Source organism: Nomascus leucogenys, chromosome 16 (genome assembly GCF_006542625.1).
Source record: "Nomascus leucogenys isolate Asia chromosome 16, Asia_NLE_v1, whole genome shotgun sequence".
Classification (NCBI taxonomy): domain Eukaryota; kingdom Metazoa; phylum Chordata; class Mammalia; order Primates; family Hylobatidae; genus Nomascus; species Nomascus leucogenys.
The window spans coordinates 84981342-85005448 of record NC_044396.1 but is presented as its reverse complement, the minus strand read 5'-3'; the positions used below and the strand labels follow the sequence as shown (position 1 = coordinate 85005448).

General features: G+C 45.5%; 1 protein-coding gene across 1 annotated transcript in view; it reads right to left on the bottom strand.

The window, feature by feature from the left end:
- Positions 1-24107, bottom strand: part of TG (thyroglobulin) — a 272056-nt gene that overhangs the window by 205405 nt on the left and 42544 nt on the right. Inside the window, exons 19-23 of the mRNA XM_030795400.1 lie at positions 20751-20907; positions 18934-19155; positions 11502-11651; positions 7517-7687; positions 1820-1930 (exon numbers count right to left, since the gene is read on the bottom strand). Coding sequence (XP_030651260.1) covers positions 1820-1930; positions 7517-7687; positions 11502-11651; positions 18934-19155; positions 20751-20907 — 811 coding nt within the window. The remainder of the gene's footprint in view (positions 1-1819; positions 1931-7516; positions 7688-11501; positions 11652-18933; positions 19156-20750; positions 20908-24107) is intronic.

Sequence of the window (24107 nt, the reverse complement as noted above, 5' to 3'; positions counted from 1 at the left end):
TTGCCCTTTTTTTTTTTTTTTTTTTTTTTGACGGAGTTTCACTCTTGTTGCCCAGGCTGGAGTGCAATGGCATGATCTCGGCTTACTGCAACCTCTGCCTCCCAGGTTCAAGCAATTCTCCTGCCTCAGCCTCCTGAGTAGTGGGGATTACAGGCACCCGCCACCACACCCGGCTAATTTTTTGTACTTTTAGTAGAGATGGGGTTTCACCATGTTGGCCAGGCTGGTCATGAACTCCTGACCCCAGGTGATCCACCCGCCTCAGCCTCCAAAGTGCTGGGATTACAGGCATGAGCTACCGCGCCCTTCCTGCCCTTCTAACTTAAGCTGTGTCACAGTGTGTGCACACATGAGCAGGTATATGACAGTCCTTGTTGAGACAAATAACTGCCAAAGCTGTCCCTCAAGTCTGCTGTCCTCGTGCTGGTTCCTCACATCTACTCCTTTGACCACTTGGTTCTGTACCTCCATTCCTGTCAATATCTCTCATTCTACAGACATTTTCTTCAGCTTCTACTTCATGCCTTGCACTGTGTTTGTGAAACAAACTACAGTGTGCTCACCATAACCAAAGCTGATATCCAAAACAGATTCAAACTCAGTGTTAATTACTTAATAACTACATTACATGTGGGTACTGAGGGAGGCATAATGCAGTGGTTATAATGGCAACAATAGACACTGGGGACCCTGGGTGCGGTGGCTCACGCTTGTAATCCCAGCACTTTGGGAGGCCGAGGCGGGCGGATCACGAGGTCAGGAGATCGAGACCACGGTGAAACCCCGTCTCTACTAAAAATACAAAAAATTAGCCAGGTGTGGTGGCGGGTGCCTGTAGTCCCAGCTACTTGGAGAGGCTGAGGCAGGAGAATGGCTTGAACCCGGGAGGCGGAGCTTGCAGTGAGCCGAGATTGCGCCACTGCACTCCAGCCTGGGTGACAGAGCGAGACTCCATCTCAAAAAAAAAAAAAAAAAAAAAATAGACACTGGGGACTACTGGGGGGAATACAGGGAGGAGGACAGGGTTGTAAAAGTAACTACTGTGACTACGCTCACTACCTGGGTGATGGACTCAATTGTACCCCAAACCTCAGCAGCATACCACATACCCATATAACAAACCTGCACGTGCACCTCCTAAAGCTAAAATCAAAGATGAGATTATTTTTTAATATTTTTTATTTCAATAGCTTTTAGGATACAAGTGGTTTTGAGTTACATGGATGAATTGTATAGTGGTGAAGTCTGAGATTTTAGTGCACGCCAAAGATAAAATAATTTAGAACAAAAAAAGGCTGCAGGCTTTGACGTTGTTACTTTGGGTTTGAATTTAAGCCCTGACCCTTTCTGGTTCTGTGCCATTGAGCAAGTCACTTACACTCTTAAAGCTTTATTTTTCTCTTCTGTAACTCAGGATAGCAATGGCCACTTTATGGGTGGCTTTGGGATTGTGAGATAATCCTTGTAAACATCCATGCTCAATAAATGGCAGCCTTTATTACCACCTCTCTGGCCCCACTGTTAAAATAGAGAGATATAGATCCTGACCTGGACACATAGATCTATGCCAAACTAATTTTGTTCATTTCTACTCCTTAACATGTGCCATGTGGATAGCATACAGTAGATACACTATCAACTCTGCAATTAAGTTATGAATTGAATATACATTCTGGAAATCAATTCATTTATAGTGTTTTTGATAAAGTATGTTTTTAAATTATAGTTTTAATGGCTTGATTTGGTTTGTCTTGACAACTCTCAGCAGAGCTTATTTCCACACCTTCATCTGAGTGTACATCTCCCCACCACTCCTCACCTGTCAAGCACTGCATCACGGGGAACTCAGAATCAGGAACTTTGGATCTGACAGGAGCACTGGCATTGAAGATCACCTTTGATTCTGGAGCCTTCTCAAACTTCTGCATCACTGAAAATAAAGCAGATTTAGTAAATCTGACTCAGAAGGGTGTAGGGCATCTGCAGAGGAGTCATAAAGACTGTTAGGTCAAGAAGTCAATACCTATTCACAGCTCTTGGTAACACAAATGTCCCAGGTAAAGCAATTCCTTTGTAAGGTAGCTCCAACATACTGCTCCATATCTAAAACTGAGAGTTACAACTTACCGGCTCTCCCTGCTTTCTACCTTATTGTCATGAAGTGAGGTGGAAATTTAATGTTAGTCCTTACAACTATTTTCTTCTCATTAACATTGATAATATAAACTTACATTTCTCTGTCCCTATCCATCAGTGCTAATTACATCATATAATTATTTTACTGGCATTTTCTTTCTGTAAAACAACTTGAATTCTTTCCGAAATGAGGTAAGTTATTTTTTAAAAGACATGTGCATATGTATTTAGGTAAATTTGAAGACATGTCATGTGGCTCAGGCATTTTTAAGATTGTTTAAGTGATTTATTAGCATCTGTTTTCCTAGCTATCATCAACACACTTGAGTTCCATTTGATAGGAATAACATAGCCACAGGCTCATAAAACTAGACAAGTGAGGAGGAAGAAATATAATTTCTCAGGGCTATGAGAGTTGGAACTTTTTCTTCACCAAGCAAAAAAGAAAGCATGGAGGCTAACTCTCAAGGAATGAGATTCACCTTCCAAGCCACAAATTCCCAAGAGTGTCAATATCTTGCAGTCTTATAGGTAACTGTCAAAAAGAAAGACTTATGTACAACCTCAAAGGCACATGAGTATCGGTTTTTTGCAAACATAATTATAAACAAATATGTAAGCACTAATTATGTACATCCATTGCTTTATTAAAAAAGACTTTATATCTAGATTGGTTTTCATCAAGTCAATAAATTCAAAGCCATCCAAAGTGATCTTTTCTCAGCTTTCATAATAACTGCAGAAAAAAAAATGTTTATTCCTTTTGGGATTGGGTTGAGAGAAGTGAGCATTAATGACATGCTCGGCCAGGCGCGGTGACTCAGTCCTGTGATCCCAGCATGCTCCAAGCCTTCAAAAGTGTTGATAGAGAAAAGAATTCTGATTTTACAAACTGGCCCATCCATGTTAATTGCTGAAGTTGCCAATTTCATGTGCTCTGCCCACACAAAGCCCTTCCTCTCTCATTTCTTTTTTTATTTTTATACTCCTTAGTAGCTCATTTGTAGAGACTGCAAGCTCCAGTCCAGCAAATGCCATGTTATATTCATCACAGTGTCCCTAAGTCTTGATTGGTACAGACCAGATGCTCAAAATATTCTAGGAGACTAAATAAAATTTGAAAGGTCTTTCAGTTTCTAATTAAATTCTGCCAAAAATACAGCAAATTTAGCACTTCAGTTAGAGAATCTGCTGGTTTTCAGAAAAGGGACACCTTGGTGATAGAGATCTTCACATTTCAGCATTCTGTGAAGAAGCTCATGGCCAAGCAGAACAGAAACAATCCATGAACCAATTTGCCAATGAATTATGCCAATGGAGTCGGTTTGCAGATTTGTACATTCTGTTGGTATAATTTCCCATTTATCCAATTTATACTTAACGGCTATTTACAAATGTCTTAAGGAAAGCATAAAAGGTTGACATTAAAGCACAGTATACATTAATATTTCATCATTTCATCTTTTTTTGCATAGTTTATTGTGGCTACTTAGGTTCCCATCTCCTTCCGGGGCAAAGGCAATATTCTGATCATATTTGAACCCTCACTAGCCAGGACAGTAACAGAGAGACTACTTTCCTGTATATTGAATGGATGGAGGGAGGGAGGGAGGGAGAATATGAGGAAAGGAGGGATAGGCAAATGAATGACTAACAACATCATCACAACACCAGGAAACCAGGAGATGACATTATGATGGCACAATTCCAACGTGCACACACATATGCACACACAACATGCACACACATATTGGAACAGAGGTATGTATATACCTCTGTTCAGGCATTTGATGTGGTATATGAAATCTTCAGCATAGGTCGACGAAGATGAGAATTAGGAAAATGAACCTAAAGTTGAAGGGAAGATGAACTGGAAATATTTCCAGTGAGCAAGGTGGAAATATTTTTACTAACTCTTCAAGTAAACAAAGGAAACAGAAGATCAAAGGGAGTGCCAGGAAGCTGCAGCAGGAGAGATTTCAGAGAGAGAGGCAGCAGGCAGTCAGGAAGAGGCACCAACTCGGGAGTGAAACATCAGCTCGAGTCCTGATGCCACCACCAGCTCTGTGTCCGTGGACACCTTGCAACCTCTGAGAGTTTCAGTTTTCTGGTTGTGAGGATTAAATAATATAGCATGGAATGGTATATGGTATATGGTAACCACTCAGTAAGTGCTAAATCCCTCTGTCCCCTGCAGAACACCTTGCCTAAGTCTCAGGGCTTGTAAAATTGACCACAAGAATTGAGGTGGCGGAAGAATCTCCTTCCCTGAAGACCTTTAGGAAATAGTTTCAAAGAATCCCAGACAACTAGAGAAATTTGTTCATTCTGTCAAAGAGTACCTATGGCCCTGGAATAGAACAAGAAATAAGACACAATTCTAGCCCCAAAGGAACATATGGTCTAATGAGGTTAGAGCCCAGAGGGGAGGCTGGGATACTACGAATGGTGCTTTATCCCAAGAGCAATGAAGAACCACTGAAGAGTTTGAAGGGGCATTGCATAAGCAGAATCTCCTTTTAAATAACAGCTCTAGAAGCATCATAGAAAAACTGTTGGACTGAAGCAAGACGATGAGTTAGGCGGGTATGGCAGTACCACGTAGGTAACAGCAGAGGCCTGAACAAAGGAAGTGGCAAGAGGGCTGAGGAAGGAGCAAATTCCTCTCAGGTAGGTACCTGTCTGGGGAGGTATAAGTCCCTTGCTTAAGGACCTAGCCTCAAGGACAAAAGCCTTAAACATTTTACTCCCAAAGAGAAAGTTCCTCTCAAAGGCAATTCTGAGAAGAGATGTGTTGACATCCCAGTGAGGGCCCAGCTTAGTGGCATAGAAATCCCCAGGCATATCCAGAAAGGGAAACTTAAGCTCAGAGCTTTGCATAAGAAGCCAAAGATGCTGAAGCTCTACCTGGAGGCTATTCAGAAGCCAGCGCCTCAGGGAGGCATCATCAAAGTTGTCAAAGCTCAGCTGTGACTCGTGAGCACTTCTGGTGCCACTGATTAAACTGTTCTTTCTCCTCTGAACTCTGGGCAGAATACACCATGAAATGCCCTACAAACTGCGTAAGACAATCCTCAAGGCCAAGCCATTGACAGAGATGCAAAGAGAGCTCAGAGCACATAAGACGATAATCCCAGGACTGACGGTGATCACCAGGGCCTCAGAGCAAGTTGTAACCTCTAAGGACACAGTCTCCTTCATTTGTGAAGCATCTGACTAACTGATCTCTCAAAGCACTTTCCTGCTGTACTTCCCCTGTTTTTTCTGCCCAAGAGGGATGTTGGGAAAAAAATAAGACTTTCATTGGATTTGCAATTTATTCCAGAATACACACACATACACACACAAACACACACTCCTTAGGACTTGTTAGCTCTTCACTAGAGAAGGGAAATTATTGCTCTGAGAATTAGAAAATGAAATTTTCTCACTTGGATTTTCACTAATGTTTTATCCCATGAGCTGTACCAGCTTCCCTGGAGGACAGGTAGGCTATGCATGCATATGTGTGTGCATGTAAGGATATGTTTATTGAGGAAGCAGGTAAATCTAGGTGGAAACAGATAGGTGGAATGAAGAATACAAAGGTTTGGTAGTTTGACATACACCAATTCAAATTCTAGGTATATTCTATCCTAACTATGGAACCAAGAGAAGCGCTTAGACATTCTTTGCCTCAGTTTCCTCAGCTAAAATATTGGCAATAATACTACCTTTTAGGACTACCATGGATTCAAATTTGATAAACACATAAGACACCTGGCACATAGTAAGCCCATGTATGTTAGGCCCTCTCCTTCCACAGAAATACTAAGAGACTGGCTTGCTTGGGCTTGTCAAGTGTGCAAAGGTTAGCCACAAGACCTCAAGCAGAGGCAGGTGGCTCCAGGGAAAGGTGGAACAGGGTCGTAAAGATTGAGAAGATATCAGGATTAAGGGACCTTGCAGACTGTTTCGGCCTCCCTCCAAGTTTAACAGATGGGGAAACAGGGCAAATAGGCAAATACTGTTTCTGAGCCTTCTTATTCTGAGACATTTATTACCGCTGGTAGGTATGCCATTGCTACGGCACTCAACACTCTTACAACGGTGGAAACTGATGTCTCCATTTTACAGACGGAGAAACTGCAGAGGGTGAGTGACTTGCCTAAGACTACACAGCCAGTAAAGGCACCATTGGGATTAAACTACTTCTGATCCCACAGGACTTACTCTTCTCTTCTGTTCCTCTGGTTCCCATCACACTATATATTGTAGCATATCTGATGGTTCACCTGGGACTTTCCCATCCAGTATCTCACTGAGGAACTGTACGTGGTACAGGGTAGAGCTCAATACATATTTGTTGACATTATAGGTTGATGTTGATTCTCAGGAAATAGACTGAAAGCCACTGGGGAGACTGAGGATCAGAGGGATTGAGCAACTTGCTCTAGATCACCCAGCAATTAAGATATGGAACAAGGCCCGGCACACAAGTCTTCTACAACAGAAGTCCCCAACCCCTGGGCCATAGACTGGTACCAGCCCATGGCCTGTTAGGAACTGGGCCACGCAGCAGGAGGTGAGCATTGGGAGAGTGAGCATTGGGAGAGTAAGCATTACCGCCTGAGCTCCGCCTCCTGTCAGATCAGTGGCAGCATTAGATTCTTACATGAGTACAAACCCTATTGTGAACTGTGAATGTGAGGGATCTAGGTTGCACACTCCTTTGAGAATCTAATGCCTGATGATCTGCCACTGTCTCCCATCACCTCCAAATGGGACCATCTAGTTGCAGGGAAAAAAGCTCAGGGCTCCCACTGATTCTATATTATGGTGAGTTGTATAATTATTTCATTATATATTACAATGCAATAATAATAGAAATAAAATACACAATAGATGTAATGTGTTTGAATCACCCTGAAACCATCCCCACCCTGCCACCCCTGGTCTGTGGAAAAATTGTCTTCCATGAAACTGGTCCTGATGCCAAAAAGGTTGGGGACTGCTGCTCTACAACGTCCTACTGAGGAAGAAATGCTGACTAGATTAGTGAAGGCAAGCTGCCTAGAAGAATGAAGGCCTCCACAGATATTTTAATATAAAAATTCATCTCTTGTGCATGCTGAAGTACTTAGAAGTAAGGGTTCCTGATATCTGGAATTTACATACCAAATGATTCGAAAAAAGAGAGAGTGAAATGTTAACAATTTTTGGATCTACGTGACGGGTATTTGTTCATTTTACGGTTCTTCCAACTTCTACACAGATTAAAATTTTTCAAAACAAAAAGTTGGAGACAAATGCACCTCCACCTTCTCTCCCTTTCTAAAAAGCCCTTGAGACTACTCCCCAGTCCCCAGGAACCATGACTGATTTCACCCCCAGCACCTACTCAAACACTGTGAGTCCTCAAGTGGGGCCTCTGTTTCCCACCATGGCAGCCTCTGCCCCTCGCCGTCCACACAGAAGGCCTTCCCACTGCCCCCGTCCTTCTGGCTGGCTCGATACTGGCCATTCTGGTCACATTGCAGGCCTGCTTCGTTCCTCTGACAGTCAGTGACACCTAGAACCAATAGATTGACATAGTCATCAGTGATGGGCCTCTGGAATCCCCCGACTCCTACTCCCAGGCTCTTGGTCATTGACAAGGTGTCCAAGTCACACATCTAACTCAGACATTCCCGCTTAAAACTCTTCAGTGTCCCCACTGTTCTGATCAATAAGGCCCCTGTGATTTGGCCACCACCCACCCTAAGTTCTGCAAACACAGCCCATGCTTCACACACCACCTGCTTCATTCCATGCCCTGAATACACCAATCTCTCTGATACCATTTGCTCCAGCCCAGGCTTTGCTCATCTGGGCCCTCTCCTGGCCCACAGCTCCCCCAATCTTTGCTGTGCGAACTCTCCACCACTCACTTGTTTTCATCCCAATTCTCATTGTCTCAGGAAAGCCTTCCTACTATGGTCTAAATCTATGGGTGCCACCTGCCAAAATTCACATGTGGAAACCCAGTGCCCAGTGTGACGGTATTAGCAGGTGGTGCCTTTGGGAGGTGACTAGATCATGAGAGTGGAACACTCATGAATGAGATTTGTACCCTTTAAAAGAGGCCCAAGGGGGCTTATTTGTTCCTTCCAGCATGTGAGGGCACAGTGAGAAGGCGCCATCTGTGATACCTTTATCAGACACCAAATCTGCTGACACCTTGATCTTGGACTTCCCCGCCTCCAGAACTGTGAGAAATAAATTTCTGCTGTTTATTAGCCACCCAGTTTATGGTATTTTCTTATAGCAGCCCAAAGGGACTAAGACATCTCTGGACGTCCCAGCCCAGTCAGGCCCAAATGTTACACACTATCCCAGGGACCCACACCTCTCCTTCACAGCAGGGCACACTGTTACAATTCCCATTTTTCTGTATGAATGAACGATTGATGACTGCCTGCCTCCCACTTGATAGACGTTCCAGAAAGGCACAGACCAGGTATGGTTTTGCTCATTATTGTATCCAAATGCCTTGCTCAGTGTCTGACCCACAAAACAAGCTTCCTCCCAAAATCAATACATGCTAGTCAAATCCATGGATGAATACCTCTATATCCATGTTCAAGCTGTTTCTTCTTCCTAGAAGGCCTTTCTCCACCGGGCCCCCTAGCTAATGTCCCCTTGTCCTTCAAGACCTCTCACAATACTGCTATAACAGTATCTAACATGTACCTCCATTATACTATTCATTACATCACATGGATATGCTCACACGTTTTTTTCCCTGTCAGACTCTAAACTCCTTGAGGACAAGGACTTCATCATTACTTGTTTTATTTAATATATATCCCTATACACTTGGCAGAAAGCAGGTACTCGATAAATTTTGAATGAATGATATTAAAAGGGAATGCCTTCATTTGGTTCTCCAGGTCTGGGAAGTAGGTGAAAGATAGTATTTTATGGCAGCCCAGAGATTTCATAACATCTGAGTTTCTATATTTCCAGACTATTGGTTATGTGATTCACCATTGATTAATAAGAGCTTTTTTGTGGGAGGTTACAAAGGCTATTTTTAAATAGAATACTTTGCATGTCATGCATGCTATATATGAGTTAATACATCAATAAACAAACAAACAAGTAAATGAAGAGCTACTTCTGCTGAAGAGTTATCAGCAGAACCTCAAACATGGTCCAGTGAACCAGCTAAATTACAAAATACAGGAGAAAAGTATAAGTAAGATCCATCATAGAGACCTGAACTATATAGAGGAGTTGGGATTCTAAAAAGCTAACCTAACACCAAAAGGAAATCAAAGAAATATTGTAATCTGGCATTATTTAAAACTTGGCAGACTCTTCTGCCCTGTGCTTCTCTTCAGTACAATTCCATCTAAGAACACAGGCCTGGTAATTCAATGCAAGTTAATGAGTCGTAGAGAAGTTTCTTAGGTGTGAATAGATCCTTAGCACAGACTCCAACCTTGATCCTAGAGAACCATTAACTAAAATCTGTTCCACTGCTCAGGGAAGATGTTTGGGAGAATGGCAATGATTCAAAACAACTCTCTACTACTGCATGAAAATGCAATCAATGCTCACCCCCCAAATGGGTAGGGAATAAATGCTTATTGTTTATGCTAAACATTTTGATTCCACTTTGCTACTGACTGATTGTTTATGTCCCTCCCCTACCAAACTTATATATGGAAGCTCTAATCCCCAGTGTGATGGTATTTGGAGGTGAGGCCTTTGGAAAGTAACTAGGTTTAGCTGAGGCCATGAGGGTGCAGCCCCCATGATGTGGTTAATGCCCTTATTAGAAAGAGAAGGATAGGAGATTTTTCTCTTTCTCTGTGTATGTACTAAGCAAAGGCCACGTGAAGACATAAACAGGAAGACAGCCTTCAACAAGAACCCAATCATATGGGCACCCTGACCTCAGACTTCCAGCCTGTAGAACTGTGTGAAATAAATGTGTTGTTTAGGCAACCCAGTGTGTGGTAATTTGCAATAGCAGCCTGACCTAAGACACCCTTTATTACCACCCTGTGAGTGAGTTATCATTGGCTCCATCCGATACATGAGGGAGCTGACGTTCAGAAGAGGAAGGTAGCTTGGCCCAGGTCACAGTGCCAGTAAGAAAGCAGAGTGGTGATCAAACCTGGTCTGGCTGGTGCAAGCCTCAACCTGTGTCCTCTATTCCCTGCCATTTCTGTTATATCCCCTCCGTAAACAAGGCTCAGCACACTACACTAACCTTCTTTTAAGAAAGTGCTTCTCTGGTATTTTGATAGCACTTCAAGTCATCTCACACTACAAGTACTCAAGTCACTGTGTACAAACTGAGGGTGAGGCCCAGATGTCAAGGACACTCTATTTTCCCAGTGAAGAGTTTATTCTCTAGGAAGAACGCTAGACTCTCAGCCTATAAAATTCCTTTTACTTTTATTTTATTGGAATTACTGTTCTATTATTACTGCTTTCCTGACCAGGAAACTGCCCTGAGCAAAGAAAGTATCTTGATCTTTTCTGATGACTTGTTTTAAAAATTCTAGAAATTATTTAGATTGTAAGCACAACAGTTTCCTTCACATTGACACAGTTTCAGACTAACAAGAAGAGATGCACAACAAGGCAAGTTATGGGTCCTTGCCAGGAAAAAAAACCCAACAATACCCAGGGGTCTATTAAGTAAGTAGGTCGAGTGAAATCACGTGACATATGGGAAGGCCACACGTACATACAGTCCTGGCAAATTCATGCAGCAGAAAAGGAAGATGAGCTACATAGCAGTAATGACTATAGGTGGAAAATATCTCCCATTTTTCAATCTGATAAGGTTGACTTACAAAAATCAGAAGTTTCAGAATCAGATAAAACCAAGATCAAAGACCAGTTACATCATTCATTAGCTGAGTGACTTTGACTAACTTTCTTTTCTTGGAGTCTTAGCTTTCTTACCTGTAAAAGTTGGGCTACTAATATTAGAAGAGGTATTGGGAGCATTGACTGAGGCAACACAGGTAAAATGCCTGGCCCAGAGCCTGGCAGTGGGCAAGTATTCAAAGATGGCGGCCCCTTTGATTATTATGTTGTGTACCCAATAGTTCTCACAGGTAGGCAATTTTGCTCTCCCTGCCATTTCCACCCAAGAGACATTTGGCAACGTCTGGAGACATGTTTGGCTGTCACAACTTAGGGAGGGGTGATACTGGCATCTGAGAGCTACTGATGCTACTAAATATCCTACCAAGCACAGGCCAACCCTGCACAAAGAATTATCTGTCCCAAAATGTCAATAGTGCAGAGATTGGGAAACCCTGCTGTGTTCCATTTCATTGTAGGGCTTCTCTTTCAAAGAAGCACCCCACAGAACTTACAGTGAGTCTGGCTGAAAGCTCCAGCAGAAATGGTCATTCTGCCCACAGGACATGGGACACAGGCCAAGCTCCCTGCCTGTTCTTGGTAGAATCCAACAGGACAAGGAATGCATTCCTCATCTTGGGAATAGCTTCCTTCAGGACACTTAACTAGAAAAAAACAAACAGAGAAATGATGTTAAAAATCAAGACACATGCTTCACAGTTACAGTCCCAGAACACACAGGGTAAAGAAAATCTTCAAACCAGTTCAAGAGCTCATTCATTTAACAAATGTCCACTGAGAACCTACTGTGTGTCAGACTCTAAGAAGCAGGGAAGCAGCTGTGAAGAAGTCAGGTGAGCTTCCTGCTGTCCAGGAAGTGACATGCTTGTAGAAGATGAGAGGGTCAGACAGGGATTTCAAACATAGGTAAAATAAAGAGGGGGGTTGTTTTACTTTGTTTCTTGGTTCAGAGTTGTGTTCTTGAGAGTTTGCCAAATAACTTCCAGAAGAAGTGAGCTTTTACCCAGTAAAAGGTGGAAGCTAAAATCCCGCCCACTACTGGCAGCACTTAGTCAATCATCCTGTTACGTACATTAATACATTACTCTCATGGAAAGTCTGTATTTTATCCCCGTTTCACAGTTGAGAAAGCTGAGCCTCAGACATCCATGCATGACTTCCTCGTATGCTTTTCAGCAAAGGGCAGTGGGAAATTAAAATTACAGAATATGCCAAGCACAGTGCAGATATTTTAATCTGTTTTTCTTACAACCCTATGAGGAAGTTATCATCTCCATATAAGACTAGAGAGAACTGAGGTTCAAGGTTAAGGTTGGCCAAGCAGTGGGGTGTCAGAGGTGAGATTTGAGCCCCGTTCATTCATCTCCAAACCAAAGTCTTTGTTCCTTCCACCAATCCAGCCACCTCCCTCTGGCAGAGAAGTCAGTACCAATGAGTGGGACGTGCTGATATGGAGCCATTGTTGATTTAGCAACTATCATCTCTGGTCTGCGTGTGTAGTTGGCATTTCTGAGTAAATTAGAAACTCGAGCCACATCTTGGAAACTGAACGGTGTGTTTTTTGGTCTGTCCAGAGCAATTAATATCCTCCCTCCGAGAGTGGAGTTTCATTACTTCTATGAGTCAAGGTGGTGATGATTATCTCTAGCATTTCAACCCCAGAACTGTGGCCTTTTTTCAAGTGGCCTCCAAATTCACCGCTGAAGGAAAACAAAAGCCTTTCAGCCAGACTGCATTGCCCAGCCTCCAAAAGCCTAGGTGCGGGCAACTAGCAGAAATGAGAGAGCTAGAACTTAACTTCCGCTGTAAACCCCACAGGTCCCAGACTCTTGTCTGTGCTCAGGGAATGCACACGCTGTTTCCTCCCACCGGTTCTCTCCGTCTCTGACGTCAAGTCTTTTCCACCCAAAAGAGCACGTTTCTAAGTCAGAATGAGACCACGGCTGCCTTACTGTCAACCTTCCCTAGGGAGAAGGGGCTCTCTCAAGACCATTGGGTCCACTGCCACCAATAGGTGCTGACCCTCAGTTAAATCCCTCGAAATTGAGAGGTGACAGCATGCTGGCAGTCCTCACAGCCCTCGCTCGCTCTCTGTGCCTCCTCTGCCTGGGCTCCCACTTTGGCGGCACTTGAGGAGCCCTTCAGCCCACCACTGCACTGTGAGAGACACTTTCTGGGCTGGCCAAGGCCAGAGCCGGCTCCCTCAGCTTGCAGGGAGGTGTGGAGGGAGAGGCGCGAGCGGGAACCGGGGCTGCGTGCGGCGCTTGCGGGCCGGCTGGAGTTCCGGGTGGGCGTGGGCTTGGCGGGCCCTGCACTCGGAGCAGCCGGCCAGCCCTGCCGGCCCCGGGCAATAAGGGACTTAGCACCCAGGCCGGCGGCTGCGGAGGGTGTACTGGGTCCCCCAGCAGTACCAACCCACCGGCACTGCGCTGGATTTCTCACCGGACCTTAGCTGCCTTCCCGCGGGGCAGGGCTCGGGACCTGCGGCCCGCCATGCCTGAGCCTCCCACCCCCTCCATGGGCTCCTGTGCGGCCCGAGCCTCCCCGACAAGCGCCACCCCCTGCTCCACAGCGCCCAGTCCCATCAACCACCGGAGGGCTGAGGAGTGCGAGCGCACGGCGCGGGACTGGCGGGCAGCTCCACCTGCAGCCCTGGTGCAGGATCCACTGGGTGAGGCCAGCTGGGCTCCCGAGTCTGGTGGAGATGTGGAGAACTTTCATGTCTAGCTCAGGGATGGTAAACGCACCAATCAGTGCCCTCTCAGAACAGACCTCTCTGCTCTACCAATCAGCAGGACGTGGGTGGGGCCAGATAAGAGAATTAAAGCAGGCTGCCTGAGCCAGCAGTGGCAACCCGCTCGGGTCCCCTTCCACACTGCGGAAGCTTTGTTCTTTCGCTCTTTGGGTCCACACTGCTTTTATGAGCTGAAACACTCACCGCGAAGGTCTGCAGCTTCACTCCTGAAGCCAGCGAGACCACGAGCCCACCGGAAGGAACGAACAACTCCAGACGTGCCGCCTTAAGAACTGTAACACTCACCGCAAAGGTCTGCAGCTTCACTCCTGAGCCAGCGAGACCACGAACCCACCAGAAGGAAGAAACTCCAAACACATTCGAACATCAGAAGGAACAAACTCCAGACGCGCCACCTTAAGAGCTGTAACACTCAACCGCGAGGGTCCACAGCTTCATTCTTGAAGTCAGTGAGACCAAGAACCCACCAATTCCGGACACAAAATCACTGGAAAAATCCTTTAGCCTCAGCCCCCTCCTTCATATTAAGCTGGTGCAAAAGTAATTGTAGTTTTTGCAATTAAAAAAAAAAATTGCAAAAACCGTAATTACTTTTACACCAGCCTGATAAAATAAAGACAGTTATACTTATTTGAGTTTGAGAGTCTCATAGAGCATTAGGGTCAGGCCACCCCTCCTGCCAACCCTTGTCCACAAACCCCCCAACAGTAACAGCAGCATTTCTGCTGAAGAAAGACATCTGTGAGGAACCGTAAATGTCCTTCACCCCTTCGGAAGGTGGCTCAAGCCCACACCTGGTCCTCTCTCTCTCCAGCTTAAAATTCTTCCATGGTCCCATATCCAGCCCACTCCCCTTGCTGTGCTCCGAGGCCTCTCCTGGCCTGTCCCTGTCTCTCTGGCCCCACTTCCTGTCACGTTCCCCACACACCCCATTCCCCAGCCATACAAATTATGAGCACTGTTTCCAGAGTCAGCAACTTCTTGACTCCCTGCATTTATACCAATCTTTCTGGAATGTTCTTCTTCACTTTAGCACCCTCAGCACAGGTATACACACACACACACATATATGTGCACAAACATGCACTACCTTCTGTCTGCTCTTGTCTGAGCAACGATTCCTCCTCACCTTTCAAGACTTCTGCCAGCATTTCCTACCCCAGCACACCTGCCCTGACCACCCTGGCTGTGATGTAACAGGCTTCTTCACAGGATGGTCCAGCTGAATACTCACCTCTCCCTAGCCAGGCTGTGAGTGCTTTGAGAGTGGAGCTTTGTTTTTTGCCTCCCTGAGTGTGTAACATGGCATATAATATTTTGAAAGTTTGGATGGATGACAGGAAAGAAGAAAAAAAGGAAGTAAGGGAAGGAAGGAAAGAAGGAAGGAAGGAGGGAAGGAAGGAAGGAAGGAAGAAAGGAGGGAGGGAGGGAAAGAAGGAAGGAAGGAAGGCAGACAGGCAGGCAGGCATAATTGGTTCAGGAAAAAAAAATCCATAGGGAACCAGCTCTATTAGAAGAAATTATAGTGAATGAGTGAAAGTTAATATCATCCAGAATGAAATACAAAAAATATAGACAATTTCTCAGTTATTCTCCTTCATAAACTAATCTGCTATGAAGGCTGCCAGCAGGTAATTTCAAGGAGAAGCCATATGGCTGGCCTTGAGGCAAGAGGGTGAACAAAACTGACTCCATCAGGGCTGCAGATAAGGTTTGTGTTCCCTGGCCATCACCAGTTCCCTGGATCAAGGCTGCTATGCCTACATGAGTCATGAGCGATGGACTTTCCTACTGGACCTCTGAGTCACTGCCCTCCGAGAGGGCCATCCTGATTAGCCCTCCTCCAGGATGACACAGAGAACCCTGCTTTATTGCCACAGGACAGTGCTCTGCCTTGTAACATCAAGGCCATGTCGCAGATGTGTTTTCAAGGGAAAAGTGCCAATAAGAATAAATACAAGAATGAGAGGTGTGATTTCACCAATAACCTCCTTGTTGAGAAGGGAGACGTGTGATGCAAAGGACAGAACAAAGAACTTGGAGGCAGACAGAGTTGGATTTAGACCTCAGCACCGCCAATTTTCACAACAAACCATTTGCCAAGTGTTTACTAAGTGCTGTGCTCTGCATTATTTCATGCTATCTAAACAACAATAGGTATTACCCCATGCAATAAGTATTATTATCCCTATTTTTCAGAAGATGTCTAGTGAGAATAATGGACTTTCTCCAGGATCTACAATGAGAAAGTGTTGGAGCTAGGACTCGAACCCAGGTCCACCTGACTTCACAGAGCAGTTTCCTGAAGCTGTGTAGCGCTATAGGCCCCTCGATTCCTTGTGCATAAGACGGAATTAATAACAGCTGAGTCTCTGGACAGTAAAATGTTAGTAAGGCCACACAAATATCAAAAACTCCATAAGGGACAGATACTAGAACTGATGCTGAAGAAAATTCAGGGCTTTTGGTACTGCTTTTGAGACTTCCATTCTGGATCTTTCCAACCCTTTGGAGTAAGAGGATGGGGCTATGTGGTGTGATTGACAAGTCTTTGTGAGTCAGTTAAAGGCTGCAGCAGCTGGAAGATAGAGTGTAGGTTATCTAGAGCAAGACTGGCAAACCACAGCCCATGAGCCAAATTCAGCTCACCTTCTGTTTTGGTAAATAAAGTTTTATTAGAACACAGCCATATGTTTCTCCCCACAATGGCTGAGTTGAGTCACTGAGACAGAGACCATATGGCCCCCAATGCCTAAAACATCACCATCTGGCCCTTTACAGGAAAGGTTTGCTGAGTCCTGTTCCAGCCCAGGCATGTCCTGGACAAGGTCTCCCATGCAGTCTCTTCCCTGCGCCCCATCCTGTGGCTCCCACAGGGGCCCTTGGAAGCCCCGTGCCCTGACACCAGCTGCTGATTCCCAGGCCCTCCTCTTTCCCCTTCAGGCAAAGTTGAGCTGAGCGGCCCCTCTCGTCTTCTTGTTGACAAGAACTAATAATTGAGCTTCCTAGAAGGAACCTTGAAACCAGGTTTCTAGGCCAGCCCCTTTATTTTACCTGTGTGTTGTGGGGGATGGAAAGGAAGACACTCACAGGAGACAGAACTTCCTTGAAGGCACAGAGTCAACACAGGTTCTCTGCCTCCCCTTTACCTCCTTCTCTGGCTGCAGAGGGCACCCCCGAGGCCAAGGAGCCTCCTGGGGCTGCTTCCAGACCCACATGGTACATCACCTGGGGCAGCTATGAAAAGCAGGCTCCTGCAGCCCCTGCTCCCAACATGCACACACACAACATACACATGTGCATACACACATAGACACATCACACACATGCATACAGACAAAAACACAAACACACACATAGGCATATGTACATCGGACACATATATACACACCACACACATATACATGCATGCATATGTGCTCACACACATACACACATACACCAATACACATACACACTCACACACTCATACACACACACCACACACACAAGTACACCCCTGCTAGTTCAGCATCTGGCATTGAAGCCAAGGGCTCTTCACGATAAAGTCTGTGAACATGCGGCAGGTGCTCTCTATGTGACTCTCCCTCTCTGCAACCCTATTTCACCCACCCTGGGGTGGCACCATCCACTCCTGCTTCTGTTTCTTGTCCCCTTGGTTTGGGCAGCTCTGATGGAATAGAAAGAAAGATCACAGGGTCTGGTCCCAGAGGACCTGGGCTTACTCGCCCTCTATTAATCAGTTAGGTGAGCTAGAGTCCCTCCTGTGTGTCAGCCCCACCCCAGGTACGACAGATGCCCAATCTCATTTAATCTGAACCCCAGCTTCTTTGTCAAATGAGGAAAGGACCTGCCACCAGGGGCTATTGTGAGAGTTAAATGTTTGTGCAGGTGCATTTGAACTGCAGAATTCTCCATAAATGCTAGTGGGAAGTGGTTGTCTTTCTGTTTTCTGTGTTAGGATTTAGCTGCATCTTAAATCCAATGTGGAGTTTACAGTTTGGCACAGATTTCAGAAAAGGAAAGGCCATTTGGCTTTTATGTTGCGACCAACATAAATAATAAAAAAAAATAACTGAGAAACATCTTCTCTTTCTTTAGCTCCATAAAAATGTCTTTCTATCTCATCCCACACAGGAGGAAGGCTTCTCATCAGGAGACCTTTGAATCTTCAGTGGTAGACATGACAAAGGTCCCCCCAAAGATATCCATGTCCCAGTCCTCAGAATCTGTGAATATGTTAGGTTACATGGCAAAGGGAAATTACCAGTGCAGATGGAATTAAGGTCGCTAATTGGCTGACCTCAAAATAAGGGAGTATGCTGAATCATGCAGCTGTGTGTAGTTCTAAGGTCCTTGGAGGTGAAAGAGAGTCAGAGGAGATGTGACCAGGGAAGAGGGGTCAGAGAGCTGAAACGTTGCTGGTTTGGTGAGCAAGAAAGGAAGCCACCAGCCAAGAAATGTGGACAACCTCAAGAAAGTGGAAAAGGTGAGGAAACAGATTTCCCCAGGGGCCTCCAGGAGGGGTGCAGGCCCTGCCAACAGCTCTGTTTTAGCCCAGTGATGCCCGCATTGTAATCCAAACCTATAGAACTGTAAGATAATACATCTGTATTGTTTTCTGCCACAAAATTTTTGGTCATTTACTATGGTAGCAACAGGAAACTAATGCAACTTTCATTAAAGGAATCTGCATCACTTTCCCATTAAAAATGGCCCCCAAACTACTCACAGGTGAGGCAAGAGCAACCCAAGTGAACCTCAATCAGGAACCATTTTCCCTGAGTTTTAAAGCCCTGGGCTGATGAATGAACATTTGGAAATTGTGGTGAGTAACACTGCCACAACCAGACTGAGAAATGTGTGCCCAGGATACAAATGGACATTAGCCTTCATCACAATGACAGGGCAACCCAGGCTCAGGGTCCAAGCTTATCAATAACTAACAGAAAGAATCACTGCAAATATGGGGCCCCTCCTTCTGCCATGCTGCCTAGCAGATGGAGACTATACACTCATGCACAGTGGATGATTGAAAACTTTTGCTCATTAACTAAATGGATGATTCTCAGCCCTGGATGTCCAGAGTAGCCTCTCTCCAGTGCTGAGGTGGCCTTTCCTAAAGCCTCACACGGCTCCACAGGAGATATCCAGGGAGAGAGTGGACCTACCGCATCCCAGTCCGTCCTGACTGGCCTCACTTGTCAAGACTTGGTAGAATCCTTCCGAGCACCCAAACCATGTCCTGGGAGAGGTGCCAAAGTGGTCCCCTTGGAGGAAGCGGATGGTGGTGTCCACTGGGAACGTCTTGGAATCCAGATGAAGCTGGAATGAGCCACTCTGGATCAGATCTGTGAAGCGCCCAAGGAGATCCTTGCCCACCAAGGCTATCTCTGTAAGACATAGGATAAGGTAGAGGTCACCCCCACTGTACTCTGCTAGGGCCAGGGAGGATCAAGCAGGGCAGAGATGTCTAGAATATCCAGACTGGAATGAGACATAGGCATCATGTGGTGTCTCATTTTACAGAGGGAGGAACTGAGGCCCAGAGAAGGGGATGGACTGGCTCAAGGTCACCCAGGAATCAGAAGCACAAGTAGGGACTCCAACCCAGATTTCCCAGCTCTTGCCATTTCTGTGGCACCAATGCAACCCATATTAATATAGGAGATCAGGTCTTCAGTCACTAGCCTAAGGTGCAAGATTCAGATACTCATCCACCTCAACCCTCAATGAGGCATTGAACACCTCTGAGCCTCAGTTTTCCCATCTGAAAAATGGCTTGGGAATGGTTCTCTTTGCAGTTGGTGAGGGTCCTAGGAGAGAATGTGTGTGAAGTGGCCACTCAAAAAGAAAGCAAGGACTTGAAGAGGCAACAGGGCCTTCTGCCTCAGTGTTTAGCTAAACACCGAGAGGCCTCCAGTTGTCAAATGATAAGTAGTTCCTAGGAAGAAAGCAGGCGAGCGCTGTGCCAGGAGCTGGGGCAGATCCCTGCACACAGCAAACATTTCGGCTGTAACAGACTACTGTAGAGCCAGCCCATGGTCTCCAATCACAGTCTCGCTGCCTCACCATTGAAACAAGCAATAAACATCTCATGTTTTTGCAGCTCCAAACATACCCACATTATCCAGGCTCTCTTTGGAGAAAGATGGAAGGGGACCCCTAATTCACAATGCTGGGGCTCCTGGAGAATCCATAATTCTTCTGAATTATTATTTAGAGGATTATTATCCTGAGAACTAGTGAATGACAGAGATGCAGTCTCCTTCCTGGCAATGTTTTCCAGAAGTTCTTCCTCATAGAACAGAGGGCAAACTCCAGCCAGTCCTGCCCCTGGATGTTTGGCCACTGGATGGTGGAAGAGAGAATGGAGCTGCCTCCCATTCTCTGGTCAGAAATGTACGGGCTCTTTCCTACCCTACCAGAAAGCTCAGAGCTGAACATGGCACATGCCCACAGTAGGTATCATAAAATCCATTCTTCTCTCTCTCCTCTGTTGACTCATCCATATCATGAGGCTTTTATGTTGCGACCAACATAAATAATTGAAAAAAATAACTGAGAAACATCTTCTCTTTCTTTAGCTCCATAAAAATGGAGCTGTTTTAAACGGTGTAAGTGGTCTGAAATGTTTTACAATTGGAAGCGGATGAGACATAAGTTAAAAACCAGTAAAGACTTCCCCAGCCCACCCTGCTGTCCTCTTCACACATTCTGTTTCACCTCTCTGCATGCAGAAAATCAGGAGAAGTATTAGCAGATGTTCACGACACAGAACCAGGCTCTTTGTTCACATTATTTAACTCTAGTAAATGATTGGCAAGAAGTCTATTGATTATTATATATTTTTAAATAATTAGCTCTCCTCATAATCTTCACAAGAAGACATCATGGGCTTCTTCGCTAGGTCCATTTGGCAGATGAGAAAACTGAGACTCAGAGAGGCTGCATAGCTTATTCTAGGTACTACCACAGAAAAACATACCAATGTCATGTAAGTCAGGAAGAGAAGCCACTGGGATGTCCTCAAGCTGTGATTTCCATGTAACATTCACTCCTAAACGCTCCCTGGTCAGACAACCCACCTGCACAGAGGAGTTGTTGCAGACAGGAATGGAAACCGGGGTGCCAAAAGTCTTCACCTACAAGAAGACAGACACTTTCAGCTCAAGAACACAGAGTAGAAAGCTAGTTTTGTTGGGTCCACACCAGGAACCAGAACTTGGCTTATGTTACTTCCTTCAATCCTCCACCAACCCTACTTCAGGGGGTCAAGGAATAGTGACCCCCTTTTCCACACCTGAGGAAAACAGGGTTCAGAGAAGTTAAATAACTTGCCCTGGTCATGTGGTGTACAGAAGTGTAAGTGGAGGAAGAGCAGGGCTCCATGCATCAAAAGCCCAGTCACCATATTTCACTGGTGAAACAACTTTAGCCAACTCTGCAAATGTCTTCACCATACATATATTCAGCAGGACATCTCCGAACCCCTGTAGCATCCATCAGCTCCTCAATGTTGGCTATGCAGCCTGGTCTCTCCCCCCAGCCTAAGTGTGGCTGAGTTGTGCCCACTGAATTTCTGTGAGTGATGTACTGCAGGTTCCTCAGGGTTGGGGAGAAAGACAGACGGTTGTGAGGCCTGTTAGTCCAAGGATGGTGCCAGGCTTTGGTCCAGGGTTGAACACAAGCTTCATCTCTCCCTCTTCATATCAACCCCTTTCAAAGGGTGTCTTAGCACATTTGGATGAATATTATGAAATACCACAGACTGCTTGTCTTATAAACAACAGAACTTTATTTCTCATAGTTCTGGAGGCTGGGAAGTCCAAGATCAAGATGCCAGCCATGCGTGGTGAAGGTTCTCTTCATAAGTGTCTGTCTTCTCACTGTGTCCATGGTGGAAGGGGCAAGGATCTCTCTGGGGTCTCTTTTATAAGGACACTAACCCCATTCATGAGGGCTGCACCCTCATGACCTAACACAAAGTCCCCTAATACTATCATGTTGGGGATTATGGTTTGGATATGAATTTCAGGGGGGACACAAGCATTCAGATGATGGCAAAAGGTAACATTCCAAGAGAGTTTATGTAAAGCCCAAGGGGAAGTCAGTTTATCAAAAGCTTGGGTGCCTAGAGAGTGAATGGAGGGTTCTAGAAGGAAAGTGAACTCTGTCACCAATGAGTAATTCAGAGTTGATGTGGCCCTGGCCCTCAGCCTTCACCACAAAAGGCCTCAACTACCTTCTTCAGAATGCAGACAGTGCCCTGAAAGCCAGCCCCAGGCGTCCAATGCATATGAAGCCTGAATGTCAGCATGCCATCCATCCCAATGGCCCTGGCACCCAGACCTTACTACATGCCATACCCAGTGCCACACCCCTGGTGAAGGTGAGAACATGGATGTGGGTGTTCATATAGTTGTCATTTAATGAGATTCTGCTGTGTGCCAGGGGCTTAGTATTCTCAGAAGGCACGGTGGCACAATTTTTGAACATGTGTCATTCTTCAGGCCCTGTGTGAAGTGCTTTAAACATATTAGCTAGTTTAATCTCCAAAACAAGTCTATGGAGTCGGGACTCTCATTACCCCACATTACAGATGGAGAATTTGCCTCTGAGAAGCTGAGAAACTGCCTCGGATCCCACAGCCAGTAGGTGGTAGAGCCGGGATTCGAAACTCCACTAACCCTAGAACCTCCTTAGCTCTCAGCAGATGGTAAAGAGAAAAAGCTTTGGATCTGTATGTTATCTCACTTAACCTGACCCTCCAAGGCGGGTTCTCCTAACCCCATTTCACAGATGATTGAGGCTTACCAAGCCTGGGAAAGGCCCAGGTCACACTGGTAGGAGTGCTGGAGCCAAGGTTTGGAGCCAGATCCATCTGACTTGAAAGTCTATGTATCACCTCCTCCTTCTGAAGAATAAGACTCCCTTCTTAGAAGCTCTGACCTTAGAAGCTCTCTGTCTCATGGTCATACCCTGACACCTTGTTTAGGAAGCCATTAGGACTAGGTCCCTGCCCAGCTTCCTCCTGACCGTATCTCTGTCTTCAGCATGGTCCTCAGCTCTCTAGTCCCCTGGATTCCAGAACATTTTACTCCTTTCTGCATGGGATTTAATTTCCCCATGTTCAAAACACGTCTTCAGCCATTCCTTGCATCCGAAACCTTAGTCATCCTCAACACCTCCATCTTCCCATGACACATCAACTACTACCCAGTCTTGTAGGCTCTGTGGTCCCAGTATGTCAAGATTCCTGCTGCTTCTCATGTTCTGCACTGCCGCCTGGCCCCAGGCTGCAGTGAGGACCCCTGCTCCTACCTTGAACCCCTCAAAGCCTACCCTCTACACAGCAGCTGAAGAAAACTGTAAAACTCCCATCATCCTGTCACTTTCTCAACTTCAGTGATGTCCCATCACATGCAGAATAAAACTCACCATCCTAGCCACAGCCAACAAGGCCTTGAGCCATTTTCAACATGCTCAATATCTCTTCATAAATGTCTGTCAAACCCCAATTTGCAGTTCCCTCTTTTGCTCTGCTCACTTATACTGGTTCCCTCAATTTTATGGCTCACACTAAGTATGTGCCCATCACAGAAACTCTGACCTTCTATTTCCTCTGCAGGGGTTCCTCTCCCCCAGAACTCACAGGCCCTCAGGCTTACCTCACTCCCGTCCCTTCTAATAGCACCTCTTGGAGGCCTCTCCCTGACCTTTCTATGTAAAACCCTTCTCATCTCACCATCTTCCCTCTCAAGCAAGGCCTGACCTGCTTTATTTCCCTTCTTAGCTCTTACCTTTACCTGACAGGTACTTGTTTAGTGTCATCTCCCCAAAGAGCAAAGAGGTGATCTCATTAACTGCTGCATCCTGAAGACTGTCATGAACCAAACTCTAGCCAGGCTCCTCTGAGCCCTCTTACTAGACCTCAACCTTGACCTCAAAAGACTTGAACAAGCACTAACATTGTTTCTAACAGCTCAAGGCCGGACCCCTGAGAAGACCCTAGCCCCTCTTAAAGTGCCTGTCTAGAAAACTCAAGGCTGCCAAGAGAATTCACTGTTAGTTCCAGCAAACATTTGAAGATGGGGCTCCTGTCTCCAGCCTCTGTGGGAGGCCGCAATAGCACCAGTTAGCAAACCCGGATGGGTTTTACATGGATTAACTCCCTTTCCTGTTTTTTTTTTTTTAATTTTTTTGTTTTCCTGATGCTACTGAACCCCTGTTTACCACCCCCATTCCCTCATTCTCCTTTTAAAATGCCCAGTCACCTCTGCACAAACTGAAGTTGAGTTCAGTTCATGATGAACTCTTTTCCCCACTGCAATAATATATTCCT